This window comes from Saccopteryx leptura, chromosome 3, assembly GCF_036850995.1.
Source record: "Saccopteryx leptura isolate mSacLep1 chromosome 3, mSacLep1_pri_phased_curated, whole genome shotgun sequence".
NCBI lineage: Eukaryota > Metazoa > Chordata > Mammalia > Chiroptera > Emballonuridae > Saccopteryx > Saccopteryx leptura.
Genome location: NC_089505.1, coordinates 55,690,718 through 55,705,039, shown reverse-complemented (window position 1 = coordinate 55,705,039; position 14,322 = coordinate 55,690,718). Strand labels below are relative to the sequence as shown.

Below are 14,322 nucleotides of genomic sequence, written 5' to 3'. Positions count from 1 at the left end.
ATATTTGCACGTTATGCTATATAAATATTATTTTCTAGGCAATTGTAGAGTACTGATTACATTTACTTTCTTCATTTTAATATTTTGTTTTATTTATTCATTTTAGAGAAGAGAGAGAGAGAAAGAGAGAAGGGGGGAGGAACAGGAAGCATCAACTCCTATATGTGCCTTGACCAGGCAAGCCCAGGGTTTTGAACCAGCGACTTCAGCATTCCAGGTCGACGCTTTATCCACTGTGCCACCACAGGTCAGGCTACATTTCCTTTCTTATACATAAAAATTTTGTTCACTATTGCTAGAAACTACCTCTTTTATCTTGAATGTTTAGTGTGGCTGTTTGTGGGTGCGAAATTCTCAAGATACCCTTCCCGTTGATAGAAGAGGTCTACAACCCCTCCCTTTGGTTTGATAGGAGATCATGGAAATCACTGTGTGACTTGGGAGGCTGGTCACAAGACATGTTTCATTTGCTGGAACACTTGTGTTTGGAGTTCTGATTGGCAAGAAAGAAGTCTGACTACTCTGATGCCGCCATGCTGTGAGGAAGCCAAACTAAATAAAGGGCCACGTGTGAGCACTCTGGCTGTTTTCTTGACATCCCAGCCCAGACGCCAGGTGTGAGTGGAGCCTCCAATGATTTCAGGCTGCAGCATTACTGAGTCCCTTCTAGCCACTGGGTCTTTCCAGCGGAGGCCTTGGAAATCAGGGAGCTGTCATCGCCTCTGTGCACTGTCCAAATTCCTGACCCACAGAATCCATGAACTATGATCCATAATATACTATGATCATTTGAAGCAGCTAAGTTTGGGGGCAGTTTGTTTTGCAGTAGTAGAACTCTTACTTTCTATGTGCCTATCATTAGTTTGTTCCTAAGTTCTCAATATGGTCAAGCACATTAGGTGATCATCAGTACCATATTTCCCTTTGGAGATAGTTCTCCCAGAAATCTGTCCTCTTGTCCCAATCTAGACAGAATGCGTAGCCATCAGCCTAGAAGTTGCTTGGATAAGAAAGTGTGACATGTTATTTAAAGATGTGGAACCTGGGGATAGGCTGCCTGGGTTTGAATCCTGGGTCCACCCTGTGCTAGCTGTGTAACTGCACAAGTCAGTTCATCTCTCTGTGTCTCAGGTTGCACATTAGAACGGTTCTTGGCACACGGTAAGTGCTCTCATTGTTGGCAATACTGTTGTGGTTTATTATTCTTCCCTTCATATTGTCCTAGGAATTCCCACTGCCTCACACCTGTGTCTGATCTCCTACTTCCTAAATTCCATGTCTTCCTTTTTCTTGGTTACTCTCATACCTTGAAAGAAACCCTAACCTGCTCCCTGAAAAAAGATGCTTGGAAAGTAAGTTTTCTCAGACCTGGTTTGTCTGTTTTAGTTTGTCTTTATTTAACATCACACTGATAACACGACTGGCATAAAATTCTAAGTTGAACGCAATTTCCTCTTTGAGTGTTGCAGCTTTCAGTGTTACCACTAAGACCATTCTGATTTTTGATCATTTGTAGGTAGAGCTTTGTTTTTCTTTCTGTAAGTATTAGGATCTCTTCTTTAGCTCCACTGTTTCAAATTTTGATAAGGATGTGATTTGGTGTGGGTTTTTAACATTCATTATTTAGGGCACCATTTCAATTTGGAGTCTCAGGTCCTTCAAGTCTTAGAGTTTTTCTTTCCTTAAAAAGTTTGTTGTTGCTTGACCAGGCGGTGGTGCAGTGAATAGAGCGTCGGATTGGGATGCTGAGGACCCAGGTTCGAGACCCTGAGGTTGCCAGCTTGAGCGCGGGCTCATCTGGTTTGAGCAAAAGCTCACCAGCTTGAACCTAAGGTTGCTGGCTCAAGCAAGGGGTTACTCGGTCTGCTGGAGGCCCACGGTCAAGGCACATATGAGAAAGCAATCAATGAACAACTAAGGTGTCGCAACAAAAAACTAATGATCGATGCTTCTCATCTCTTCGTTCCTGTCTGTCTGTCCCTATCTATCCTTCTCTCTGACTCTCTGTCTCTGTAAAAAAAAAAAAAAAGTTCATTGTTAATTTTCTCACTTTCAGTATTCTCTTTCTGGAATAGATTATAGAATCTTTTAAATTGGTGCTCTTATTTTCTTATCTTTTCTATTTTTTATTAACTTCTTGTTCTATTTCTGGGAGATTTTTCTCATTTATATCTTCCATTTTAAAAATCCTGCTTTTTCCTTCCCTCCCTCCCTTCCTCCTTTCCTTTCCTTTCCCTCCCTCCCTCCCTCCCTCCCTCCCTCCCTCCCTTCCTTCCTTCCTTCCTTCCTTCCCTCCCTCCCTCCCTCCCTCCCTCCCTCCCTTCCTTCCTTTCCTCCTTTCTCCCTCCTTCCCTCCCTTCCTTCCTTACTTTAGAGAAAAAGGGGGGAAGGGAGGTGACAAACAGGGATGAACAGACAGGAAGGGAGAGAGATGAGAAGCATCAATTCTTCATTGTGGCACCTCAGTTGTTCATTGACTGCCTTCTCATATGTGCCTGGACCAGGGGGCTCCAGCCAAGCCAGTGACCTCTTGCTCAAGCCAGAAACCTTTGGGCTCAAGCCAGTAACCATGTGGTCATGTCTATGATCCCATGCTCAAGCCAGCAAATCCATGCTCAAGCTGGTAAACCTGCATTTAAGCTGGTGACTTCAGGGTTTTGAACCTGGTCCTCAGTGTTCCAGGCTGGCTCTCTATCCACTGTGCCACCGCCTGGTTACCCTGGATTTTTCTGTTTTTAATTCTGATTTCTAATTCTTGAATTAAGCCTGACCTGTGGTGGTGCAGCGTATAAAGCATCGACCTGGAATGCTGAGGTCGCTGGTTTGAAACCCTGGGCTTACTTGGTCAAGGCACATATGGGAGCTGATGCTTCCTGTTTCTCCCCCTCTTCTTCTTCTCTCTCCTCTCTAAAATGAATAAGTAAATCTAAAAAAAATAATTCTTGGATTGTCCTTTTTAAAATATATCACCTGCTTTTATTTCATGTATTTAATATCTAATCTCCCTGAGTATATTGATTATAAGTGACTTGGAATTTCTTTTTACACTCTGTTTCTTCTAAGTGCCCTGTTTTTATCAGTCAGCTTTTGACTTGTTCTTTTATGGCAGAAGCTTTACTCAAAGGCCCAGTTGTCCTCTAGTACCTACTGTATTGCACTCGGATTGTACTCCGTTATTTGAGGCTTATCACCTGGTGGGCCTCATTATTGGAGGGCTGGTCAGGGAGATGGCATGTTTCCTGGGGGAGCTGCAATCATCCACCTCTGCAGGTCTTTCTCCTGGGTCTGACAGTTTCCCCAGAAAGGAAACTTAACTGTTTTCTACCTGGTGAATATGAGGGATTTTAAAGATGGGTAATAACATGTTGACAGCCAATAAGGGAGGAAGGGAAGGAGAGCAAAAATCTTATCTTTTTGAATGCAGATATCACTTAGAGATTCTCTTCTAAGTATGTGGCTAATCCCACCCTTAGCTGTGCCTAGTTCCCCATGTCAGTTGCAGATTGGCCCAGTCAATCACACCACGAAGTTCAACTAATTCCACGAAGCTTTGGGTAGCAAGGCTGGTACTTTTGTACCAGTTTCTGGATTAAACACCCCCCCCCCCCAATTTCCTTTTGTCACTCACAACTTCCCCTGCCCTGCCTCCAAAAGTGGGAAATTTGGCTAATTTAAACCCCTTTATCCCTCCCACCTAGCCATGCTCTCCGCACTATGATAATGCCTCAGAACTTGAGTATTCAGGGTCCAAGTTTGTTTTAAAATAACCCAATGAGCAGACAGACAGACCTCCTGGAATTCTGCAGCTTTTGCTAGAGTTTACAGATGGGAAATTGCTGTCAGTTAAAGGGTGGTGCTATTATCATACCCAATTTTTGAAAACCTTTAGGAAAAAAAAATCATCTGCATTAGTTAGTATTTACCACAGGCACGATTTTTGTGTTGCAGTATTCTAAGAATTCAGATAATAACAAAACACAGTACTGTAATTTCTAACTTTTAACTAACATATTACCTCTTAAAATGTAGGTTATAAAGTAAGATATTTACCTGTTCTATGAATAAGCTCTTATACGGCTAAGGTCTTAGATCATCATAAAATACAAATTATGTTCTAAAACCAGCTAACACTACTGGTACCTAAAATTGGAGAAATTTCATTTACCTCTCCAATCTGCTTAATCCACAAATCTCTTCCAAGAAACTCCTGATGTAAGACGACAGGAGCTGAGTTCAGATTAAAAGTTGTGGAGTCACTGGTCTTTTCTTTAATAAAAGGCTGGAGATCAGAATTTATCTAGAAGAAGTCAAAAAGTTAAATCAATGAAATACATATACACTAACATGTTTTAGCCATCCGCAGAAGGCAATAGATAATATAGTTAAAAATGGAGCTTAAGAGGTGTAAGTTTTAGATGCATTTTAGTAAGCCTAAGAACAGTTTGTATGATTAACTATAACCTTTATAATTCTTTAAAATAATTTTATCTTAACACATTACCTTTTTATTTGGCTGAAGCCTTTGTTTTACTTTAAATTCAAAGTAATAATTTACAAAAAGATTTAATAAACATAATTACTTAATAAACCAACCTAAATTTAATAAAATATGTAAAACATAATCTGGATATATATATATTTCACCCTCTTATTAGCTACTTAAGTAATACCTACAGTGTGTGTGTGTGTTTGTGTGTATGTGTGTGTGTGTGTGTGTGTGTATAAAATGTAATTTTACAATTACATATATAAAGGCAACAGTACAACTTGGGACATTTTCTATTTCAATACACCATTCAAAAGAATCAGTTATTAGAATTAAAACTTTCAATTTTATTCAGTATATTCCCATATTTCATTAACTTTCCACAACTGGTTTTACATAAGGAACTATGAGAGAACTGTAACAAAACTGAAAACATTCTTCCATTCCATAAATTGCAAATATTACATGTTATACACATAAAAGTTTTATCAAGAACCTTTTAGGTGGTAAGAAAAGACAAACATTACAAATATGATTAAAGTAAGCTGTAGCTTTCCATCAAAATTACACAGCATTCGCTGACAATACTGTTTATATAACAAATCACTGTCTGTGACTGATAGATAGTAAACATATGATAAATATTTTTTGAGATATGAAAGCTTATTAAATGGCCAAAGGTTTCTTATGCTTCATTTCAGCTATTAAAGTACTGAACAGGAGAGAGGGTGTGCACATACCTTATGACTCATGGCCATGTGCTTCCCGTACTGAAACGCCAGATCCTGAACCTCAGCGTCGTGCTTTGCTAACTCCATTGCAGCCTGGCAGCTCTTTGCTAATAAGGCACCATGGGAGAGAAAAGTCTGCTCCTTCCAAGCCGATATTCCAATGTCATTTGTGATATAATTTTCCTAAAAAAATGCAACAAAAGCCAAGACAAAAAGGTGTTGGGAGTAACTTAATTGTTTTAGTTTTTGAAGGATAAGAGTTAAGATATGAATTATTCAAAACAGGCTATTGCAACAAGATGGAACAAAGAGATACTGAGCCTGCATAAAGAGAACGAATGGGGTGAGAACTGCCTTTTTTTTTAGGGTAAAGAGGAAGAAATGAAAAAAAAAAAAAGCTGAAGCAAATTTTATTTTCAGCTAGGGAGCTTCTATTAAAATATATTAACAGAATAAAGCAAAATTAGAAACTTGGATTTCTAACTCTCATATATTCACATCAGTTCTTAAGTGCTAGTATTCTAAAATGCAAGAATGCTATTGCTTTAACTAATATGAAAATGTCAAAGGCATAATGAAGGAACTGTGTTATTTTGTAAACAGTTAAATGGAAAAACCAGAGAAGAGGAAACCCATTATAATAGAGTATGATTAGATTAAATTATTCATCAAACTTTATTCCCATAAGAAGAAAAAAGGCAATAAGGGAGGTTATAACTGTAGTTTATTTAACTTCATTTTTTCTAAATTATGAAAAACACTGTAGTACCTTTAAGTATACATGCACTTAATGACTCGAAACCACTGATGTCCAATAAAAATATAATGTAAGCCACATATGTAATTTAAAATTCACTAGGAGCTACATTAAAAAAAGTGAAAAAAGCCTGACCTGAGGCAGGGCTCTCCTTCATAATTTTATATTGATTATATAGAGAAATAATGTTTTGGATATTTTGGGATAGATAAAATAGGGCATTAAGATTAATTTCTCTCCGGCTGGATAGCTTCATTTGTTGAAGCCTCATCCCAGAGCGCAGAGGTTGCCGGGTTCAATTCCCCGGTCAGGGCACATACAGGAGCAGCTCAATGTTCCTCTCTTTCTCTCTCTCCCTGCCTCTCTCAAAAAAAAAAAAAAAAAAAAAAAAAAAAAAAAAAAAAAGAAAGAAAGAAAAAAGAAAAAGAATGAAATCTTTCACCTGACCTGTGGTGGCACAGTGGATAAAGCTTCTACCTGGAACACTGGGGTCGCTGGTTCGAGGCCCCAGGCTTACCTAATCAAGGCACGTAAGAGAATTAACTATGAGTTGCTGCTTCCTGCTCCTTCCCCTACCCTTTCACTCTCTTCTCTCTCAAAATCAATAAGTAATAAAATAAAATATTTTTAAAAAAAGATTAATTTCACCTTTTTTCACTTTTTAAAAAATTTATTTATTTATTTATTCATTTTAGAGAGGAGAGAGAGAGGGAGAGAGAGAGAGAGAGAGAAGGGGGGAGGAGCTGGAAGCATCAACTCCCATATGTGCCTTGACCAGGCAAGCCCAGGGTTTCGAACTGGCGACCTCAGCATTTCCAGGTCGACGCTTTATCCACTGCAGGTGGATAAAGTGTTGACGGGAATGCTGAGGTCACTGGTTCAAAACCCTGGGCTTGCCCGGTCAAGGCACACACAACACACAACAAGCAATCGATGAACAACTAAAGTTAAACAACTATGAATTGATATCTTTTGCTACACTCCCCCACCTCTGTAAAATCAATAAATAAAAAATTTAAAAATTCTGAAAGAGATGTTTTATTTTTAAAAATCAGTGTGTACTTTATATTTACAGTACATCACTAGCCACTTTCTTTTTTTTTTTTTTTTTTTTTTTTTGTATTTTTCTGAAGCTGGAAACGGGGAGAGACAGTCAGACAGACTCCCGCATGCGCCCGACCGGGATCCACCCGGCACGCCCACCAGGGGGCGACGCTCTGCCCACCAGGGGGCGAAGCTCTGCCCCTCCGGGGCCTCGCTCTGCCGCGACCAGAGCCACTCTAGCGCCTGGGGCAGAGGCCAAGGAACCATCCCCAGCGCCCGGGCCATCTTTGCTTCAATGGAGCCTTGGCTGCGGGAGAGGAAGAGAGAGACAGAGAGGAAGGGGGGGGGGGTGGAGAAGCAAATGGGTGCTTCTCCTATGTGCCCTGGCCGGGAATCGAACCCGGGTCCCCCGCACGCCAGGCCGACGCTCTACCACTGAACCAACTGGCCAGGGCTAGCCACTTTCAAGTACTCAACAGGTATAGGAACTAGATGCTAGCCGACTGGACAGCTATGCTCTCTGCCACTGTTTTCAACCACCAGTCTGAGGACTGGTCCGCCAGAGATTTCATGCCAGTCTGTGAAATAGTTAGCTTATGTGCAGGGTGAATTCTGCCTTAGCGGTCCCTGAAATAATTCTCCTATTTTCATCAGTCTCCAAGTGTAAAAAGGTTGAAAACCACTGCATGGGGAGTAAGCTTAGAAATACATAAAATTGATATGAAGAAAATGTTAAAATACTACTGAAGGAACAAAAGTAACTTCAATGAATATAAAGACATACTCTTTTTAAAGATAGTAAGACTAACCTCAAAAGGTTACTCCAATAAAACTAACCCCTCTATCCAACCAGGCAAGCTGATGATGAAGTTCACATGGGGAAAAACTCAAACAAGGATAGGCAGAAAACCATGGGAAAAAATGTGTGTGGTGGAGGCATGTCAGGGTTGTGGGTGTCTAGCCCTGCCAGATATGGTAACATACTATAAAAGCCTCAATAATTTTTTTAAAAAGTACACTTTTAAGACAGACAGTGAAACAAAATAGAAACTCTAGAAACCAATCATATTTATTTACAGGAACTGCCCTATACTGTAGAAAAAATTGGACTTTTCCATAAATGGTGCTGGTACAACTGTATAGCTACCTAGAAAAAAACCCAGACTGATCTGCATTTCACACCATTTACCAGGATGAACTCCAAATGGCTAAAACAAAAAGCAAAAGAACCAGCCACAAAAGCACAGACAGTGTTAGAAGACAAAAGACAATAAGGAAAAGTATTTGCATTTCCTATCACAGACAAATGGTGGCAGGCTAATAATAGGACCCTCACAAAGATGTCCACATTTCAATCCCTGGAACCTTGAATATCACCTGACATGGCAAAAGGGACTCTGAATTTTGAAATGGGGGCACCATACCAGATTAACTAGGTGGGCTTAATGTAATCACAAGGATCCTCATGAGAGGGCAGCAGCAGGGTCTGAGTCAGAAAAGGTGGTGACAGCAGGAGGGAGACTGGAAAACGCTATGCTGACGAATTTGAAGATGGAGGATGGGGCCACAAGCCATGGAATGAAGGTGGAAACCAGCAACAGCAAGGAAACGTATTCTCCCCTAGAGCCTCCAGAAGGAATGCAACACTGCTAACTTGATTTGGGGGCTTCTGACCAAGGAAAAAAATTTCCAAATCTCCAAAGCTTCACTCTTAGTGTTGGTGAGGTTGTAAAGAAACAGGCCTCTTAAACATGGCTGGTGTTTGTAGAGGCTGGATAGAAATTTCCCAGTATATATCAAAATTATAAATGTATTTGCCCTGTGACCCAGCAATCCTACTTCCAGGAATTAATCCTGCATATGAGTCCATATACGTGAGAAATGAAATACATACAAGATTACAGTCTATTGTTTACACAGCTGCCAGGGCGATTCACATTTTAAATCGTAAGCAAAGGGCAACCACCATTATTATTACCTTATTTTTTAAGAGGTGTGAGGTTGCAACTGCCCTAGAAAATTGAGGTTACAAGGTTCAGTATTCAGATTCAGTGGAAAATGGATTAATTATATTTTATCTTAATGGAGTTGCATGTTTTTGAGTTGCATTTTTATTGATGGATGCTAAAAAATGCTTTACGTCAGCTGAAGAAATATTTCTAGCCAAAATTGAGAAGTTTATTAATATTCATCAACTTTTTTTGGTTCTGTCTGCTGTCCTCCATGGGCCTGAGGAATGGAAACTGATGTTCAGGATTCAGAGAGATTCCTGGATAGTTACTTATGGATACTTCCAGTATACAACACAGTAAATGCTATTAACCTTCTGGGCACTAACGCTAAGATCACCTGCAAACCACACATAGATTGCATCTGCTACACAACAATAAGAACTAAAGTTGACATCATTGAACAAAGTCCTGTTTGGAGAACACTTCAAAAGTTAAAACTGAGTGATTCACTTAAACCACATAAGAGTATCAATTATAAATATTCTTTTGGAAGAATATTAAAATAATTAGATTGGTTGGGTTATAATGTTCAAATATACATATTTTTAATCCAATTTCAATTCTATATCACTTCCCCTGTCTTTACCTTGCTTTAAACATTTTTTCCTTGATGCAACTGGATCCCTGATATAGTTGTTTAATGGTTTATTGCTTGCCCCCTTCACTAGAATGTCAGCTTCATGAAAACAAGGCCTTTGTTTTGCCCTCTGCCTCTGCTGAGTATCAGCACCCAGTAGATGGCATTAGGTGTGCGGTAAATATATACTTGCTGAATCTTTATCTCTCGGTATCTTTCTATTTCCCTTCCACCTTCCTCTATGCTTCCTAAATTGGATATAATAAAGAACTAAAACAATTTTCCTCCAATGCCTTTCTACCACCCACAGAACCAAGATGAACTCTACAGCACAGCATTCAAGGCCCTCCTTTCTGATACTAAGCAATACTTTTGGTTCCATCTCCTGCCCCAAATGTCCCCCTTGAGGCCTGCATTTTAGCAACACAGGATAATTTGCTACATCTTGAAAACAATATGTAGTTTCACACTTGTGTGAATTTAAAACTATTATTCCTTTCAAAGGGAATATCATCTCCTCCTATTCTCTGCCCACTAAATTGAACATATCCAGTTCAAACATCACTTCTTTGAGAAGTATTGTCAAATAGTCCCTGAAATACTTTAGACTAAACCTTCTATTTCAACATAGCATTTAATTCTCTCTGAATTGTATGATTTCTTATTTGTCTGTTTCCTTGAGGGCTGAATATGTGTTTTAGTCACCTTTATATTTTTAACTACTTACGCCATCTTTAATTTTCAACAGAAGTTTGCTAAATGAATAGATCGTATTTACTGTTACAATTATTAAGCAGTTGTGTGCTCTTCAAAAAAAAAATTAAAAGCTAACAAGTAGATCCATCCATACAATAGAATGCTATTCAGCAATAAAAAGGAAGAACTTGCTGGCATGTGCTATGCCATGATGAGCCTCAAAAATACTAAGCTAGGCCCAGGCCGTTGGCTCAGCGGTACAGCGTCAGCCTGGCGTGCGGGGGACCCGGGTTCGATTCCCGGCCAGGGCACATAGGAGAAGCGCCCATTTGCTTCTCCACCCCCACCCCCTCCTTCCTCTCTGTCTCTCTCTTCCCCTCCCGCAGCCAAGGCTCCATTGGAGCAAAGATGGCCCGGGCGCTGGGGATGGCTCCTTGGCCTCTGCCCCAGGCGCTAGAGTGGCTCTGGTCCCGGCAGAGCGACGCCCCGGAGGGGCAGAGCATCGCCCCCTGGTGGGCAGAGCGTTGCCCCTGGTGGGCGTGCCGGGTGGATCCTGGTCGGGCACATGCGGGAGTCTGTCTGACTGTCTCTCCCTGTTTCCAGCTTCAGAAAAAGAAAAGAAAAAAAAAACAACAAAACAAAACAAAACAAAACAAAAAACTGGGAAAACATGGATCTCCCCCCAGGGTGACCTCTCCTCCCCTAGCATATTATTGGTCATGTGGTTTAGCCTTGACCTTTCATATCACTGGTCATGTGATTTGAACCCTCCCCTGACCTTTCCTCCTCTGGCATGTCACTAGTCATGTGGCAGACCCCCTTGAAGGAGGAAAAAAGGAGCCAAAAGTGGCCTCTTGAGACTCCCAGGTAGGCCCTTAAACATTCACCCTCAGGGATAACATCTAGGTCTCAGTTGTGTTTCCTCTCCAGGCCCAGAAAAACAGCAAAACCAGACGACCAGTGCCATGGAGACATCAGAACCAGGTGCAATGACTAGTGACCTCCTGTTCTGGCACTGACCAATCAGTGGAGACCATGGGCCTGAGGGGACCCACCTGGAGAGCTGATAAATATTCCACTGAGATCTGCCCTTGGGACCTCCCTCCAAATTCCCAGAGCAGATAAAAGCCTTCAAGACAAAGAACCCAAAGCCCCTTTCCCCAGCCCCTCCCCCAGATGCAGCTTCCTTGCCTCTCTTTCTCCTAAGCTCCAAAGGCCCTTCTTCTGCCTCTGTAAACCCGTTTCCTGAGCCCATTTCTTCTCCAGCTCACTCCTACCTCTGCGGCTTTCTAAATAACCTTTCTCCTGTAGTTCAAGTCTTGGCTCGGAATTCTTTCTTAGCCAGAATTCAAGGACCGAGGTTGCTGAACTGCGTCCAATCTCCCGTAACATTTTGGTGCCGTTTTGCCGCCAACAGTTCTATTTAATAATAATTCTTGCAGGATATGATATCCAATGATCAAAGATTAGTTTTGTTCATTATATTTTCATTATTATGGTGAAGATATTTTATTATTCATCATTTCTACATTTTCAATTATGCAATACATGATCACTGAAAAAAAATTAGAAAATCGAGATAACCAAGAAACAATTAATTTATAGTCCTTTGAAATCTGCTACCATAACTTAATCAGGCCATAAATAATTCTGTTCTTGAGTTAATCAGAAATTTTATTCCATGAACATTAAATCATTACTTATTGTGAACTTCGTTACAAACGAAGCAGTCCCTCTATCCATTTTCATCAGCTTGCCATGTAGATATTAAGAGCGTATGCTCTATTACAAAGGAAAAGTTAATGGACATTGTAAAGTATCAAGAAGCTGGTCTGATAACCACATTCAAATTATACCTTCAGAAAGCAGATACAATAGAATTGGTGTGAAATGAATGAATGTAATCAGAATAAATGAGATTCAGATACACTTACAGTATATCTAACTTACATATTCATTTACATATGTGAAGATTTATTTTATGTAAGAGGAAGATACATTCAGTGGATATTTATTTTTGATAGGATTCTTTCTTTTTTCAGAAAGGTAAATGTATGCCAACATATCTATCAAATGACTGTCAGACAGAAGTACATTAATTTTAAAAATGTAGGTCTTATAGTCACTGTCACATGATTTTTTTGCTCAAGTAAAGCTGGTTTTAAAAACACACAGGAGGCCCTGGCCGGTTGGCTCAGCGGTAGAGCGATGGCCTGGTGTGCGGGGGACCCGGGTTCGATTCCCGGCCAGGGCACATAGGAGAAGCGCCCATTTGCTTCTCCACCCCCTCCCCCTCCTTCCTCTCTGTCTCTCTCTTCCCCTCCCGCAGCCAAGGCTCCATTGGAGCAAAGATGGCCTGGGCGCTGGGGATGGCTCCTTGGCCTCTGCCCCAGGCGCTAGAGTGGCTCTGGTTGCGACAGAGCGACGCCCCGGAGGGGCAGAGCATCCCCCCTGGTGGGCAGAGCGTCGCCCCCTGGTGGGCGTGCCGGGTGGATCCCGGTCGGGCGCATGCGGGAATCTGTCTGACTGTCTCTCCCTGTTTCCAGCTTCAGAAAAATACAAAAAAAACCCAAAAACAAACAAAAAAAAAACACACAGGAGCCTAACCTGCGGTGGTACAGTAGATAAAGCAATGACCTGGACTGCTGAGGTCACTTGTTTGAAACCTCTAGCTTACCCAGTGACAGCACATACGAGAAGCAACTACTACCAGTTGATGTTTCCCGCCCTCCTGTGCCCACCCTTTCTTTCTTCTTTCCCTAAACATCAATAAATACAACCTTAAAAACAAACAAACAAACAAAAACCACACAGGAAAGAAACTGAAGCCTGACCAGGAGGTGGCACAGTGTATAGAGCATCAACCTGGGGCGTGGAGGACCCAGGTTCGAAATCCCAAGGTCACTTACTTGAGCGCAGGCTCATCTGGTTTGAGCAAGGCTCACCCACCAGCTTGAGCCCAAGGTCGCTGGCTTGAGCAAGGCGTCACTCGGTCTGCAGTAGCCCCCTGGTCAAGGCACATATGAACAACTAAGGTGCCACAACGAAGAGTTGATGCTTTTCATCTCTCTCCCTTCCTGTCTGTCCCTCTTACTGTCTCTGTCACAAAACAAACAAACAAACAAACAAACAAAAAAACCGGAAGCTTGCAAGACAATGTCTGCCTGAGACAGTGGCACTGCTGGTCTTGCTCACACATAATACACTGTTCTGCTACTGAGATGTCTGGGGGATGTGTGCTTTGAGTTGCTTTTTTAAATAGTAGTAATACATTTGTATATACCTATTCAAATGATGCCAAAGTGTGTTTGTAAAAGTGTCTGCTTGGGATTAAAGGTCTGGTCCATGGCTACAGAAAAAAGGCGAACTAATTGACCCAGGAAGATGTTAAAGTCCCAGTAGAATCTGCCAAGCCAAACTTCTACCTTTTACATTATCAGAAAAGAAGAGTTTGGAAAACTAAGGAACTAACAAAGTATGCAAATATTTCATGTTCTCATGCTTCCTGTTTCAGATTCATACTCTGAGCCACTGTCTTTATAAACACAGCATAAATCCTAGTTTGATAGGAGACCAGATCTCTTTAAATTCACATTAGATCAAATTAAGTGTTTGCTTTGAATTTCCCTTTTCAGCTATTTTGAGAGGCTAAACAAGACCAAAGCAGTTTACTCACCGTATTTTTTAAAGAAGTCAAGTTCAAGAAATTTTCAGTAAAGGCTTTCTAAATCTAGGGATGAGAAGAAAGCAAAGGGGAGAAGAGAATCTAATATTTCTTGGGAGCTGATGATGTGATGATACTTTCACATTCATTATTATATTAGCTTTCAAAAAATTCAATTATCATTATTCCCATTTAATAGGTAAGGAGATTTAAAGACCGTATTTTGACCAAGACTGGACATTAGTAAGTGGCAGAAATGGACCTCAGATATATAGCAATTGAATTCTACTTTGCTTAATACATGATAGAAGTACATGCAAAATATCTTTTATAGTTTAAAAAGTAGGTTGTATTT

The 14,322-nt window shown here is 40.8% G+C and overlaps 1 protein-coding gene and 1 pseudogene across 2 annotated transcripts in view; one reads left to right on the top strand and one right to left on the bottom strand.

The window, feature by feature from the left end:
• Window positions 1–14,322, bottom strand: part of PDSS2 (decaprenyl diphosphate synthase subunit 2) — a 296,876-nt gene that overhangs the window by 57,254 nt on the left and 225,300 nt on the right. For both annotated transcript variants that reach the window (XM_066373544.1, XM_066373545.1), the window contains 2 exons: window positions 5,227–5,400; window positions 4,166–4,297 (listed from right to left, as the gene is read on the bottom strand). In XM_066373544.1, the coding sequence (XP_066229641.1) occupies window positions 4,166–4,297; window positions 5,227–5,400 (306 nt within the window). The remainder of the gene's footprint in view (window positions 1–4,165; window positions 4,298–5,226; window positions 5,401–14,322) is intronic.
• Window positions 8,827–11,322, top strand: LOC136397091 (protein SPO16 homolog pseudogene; annotated as a pseudogene).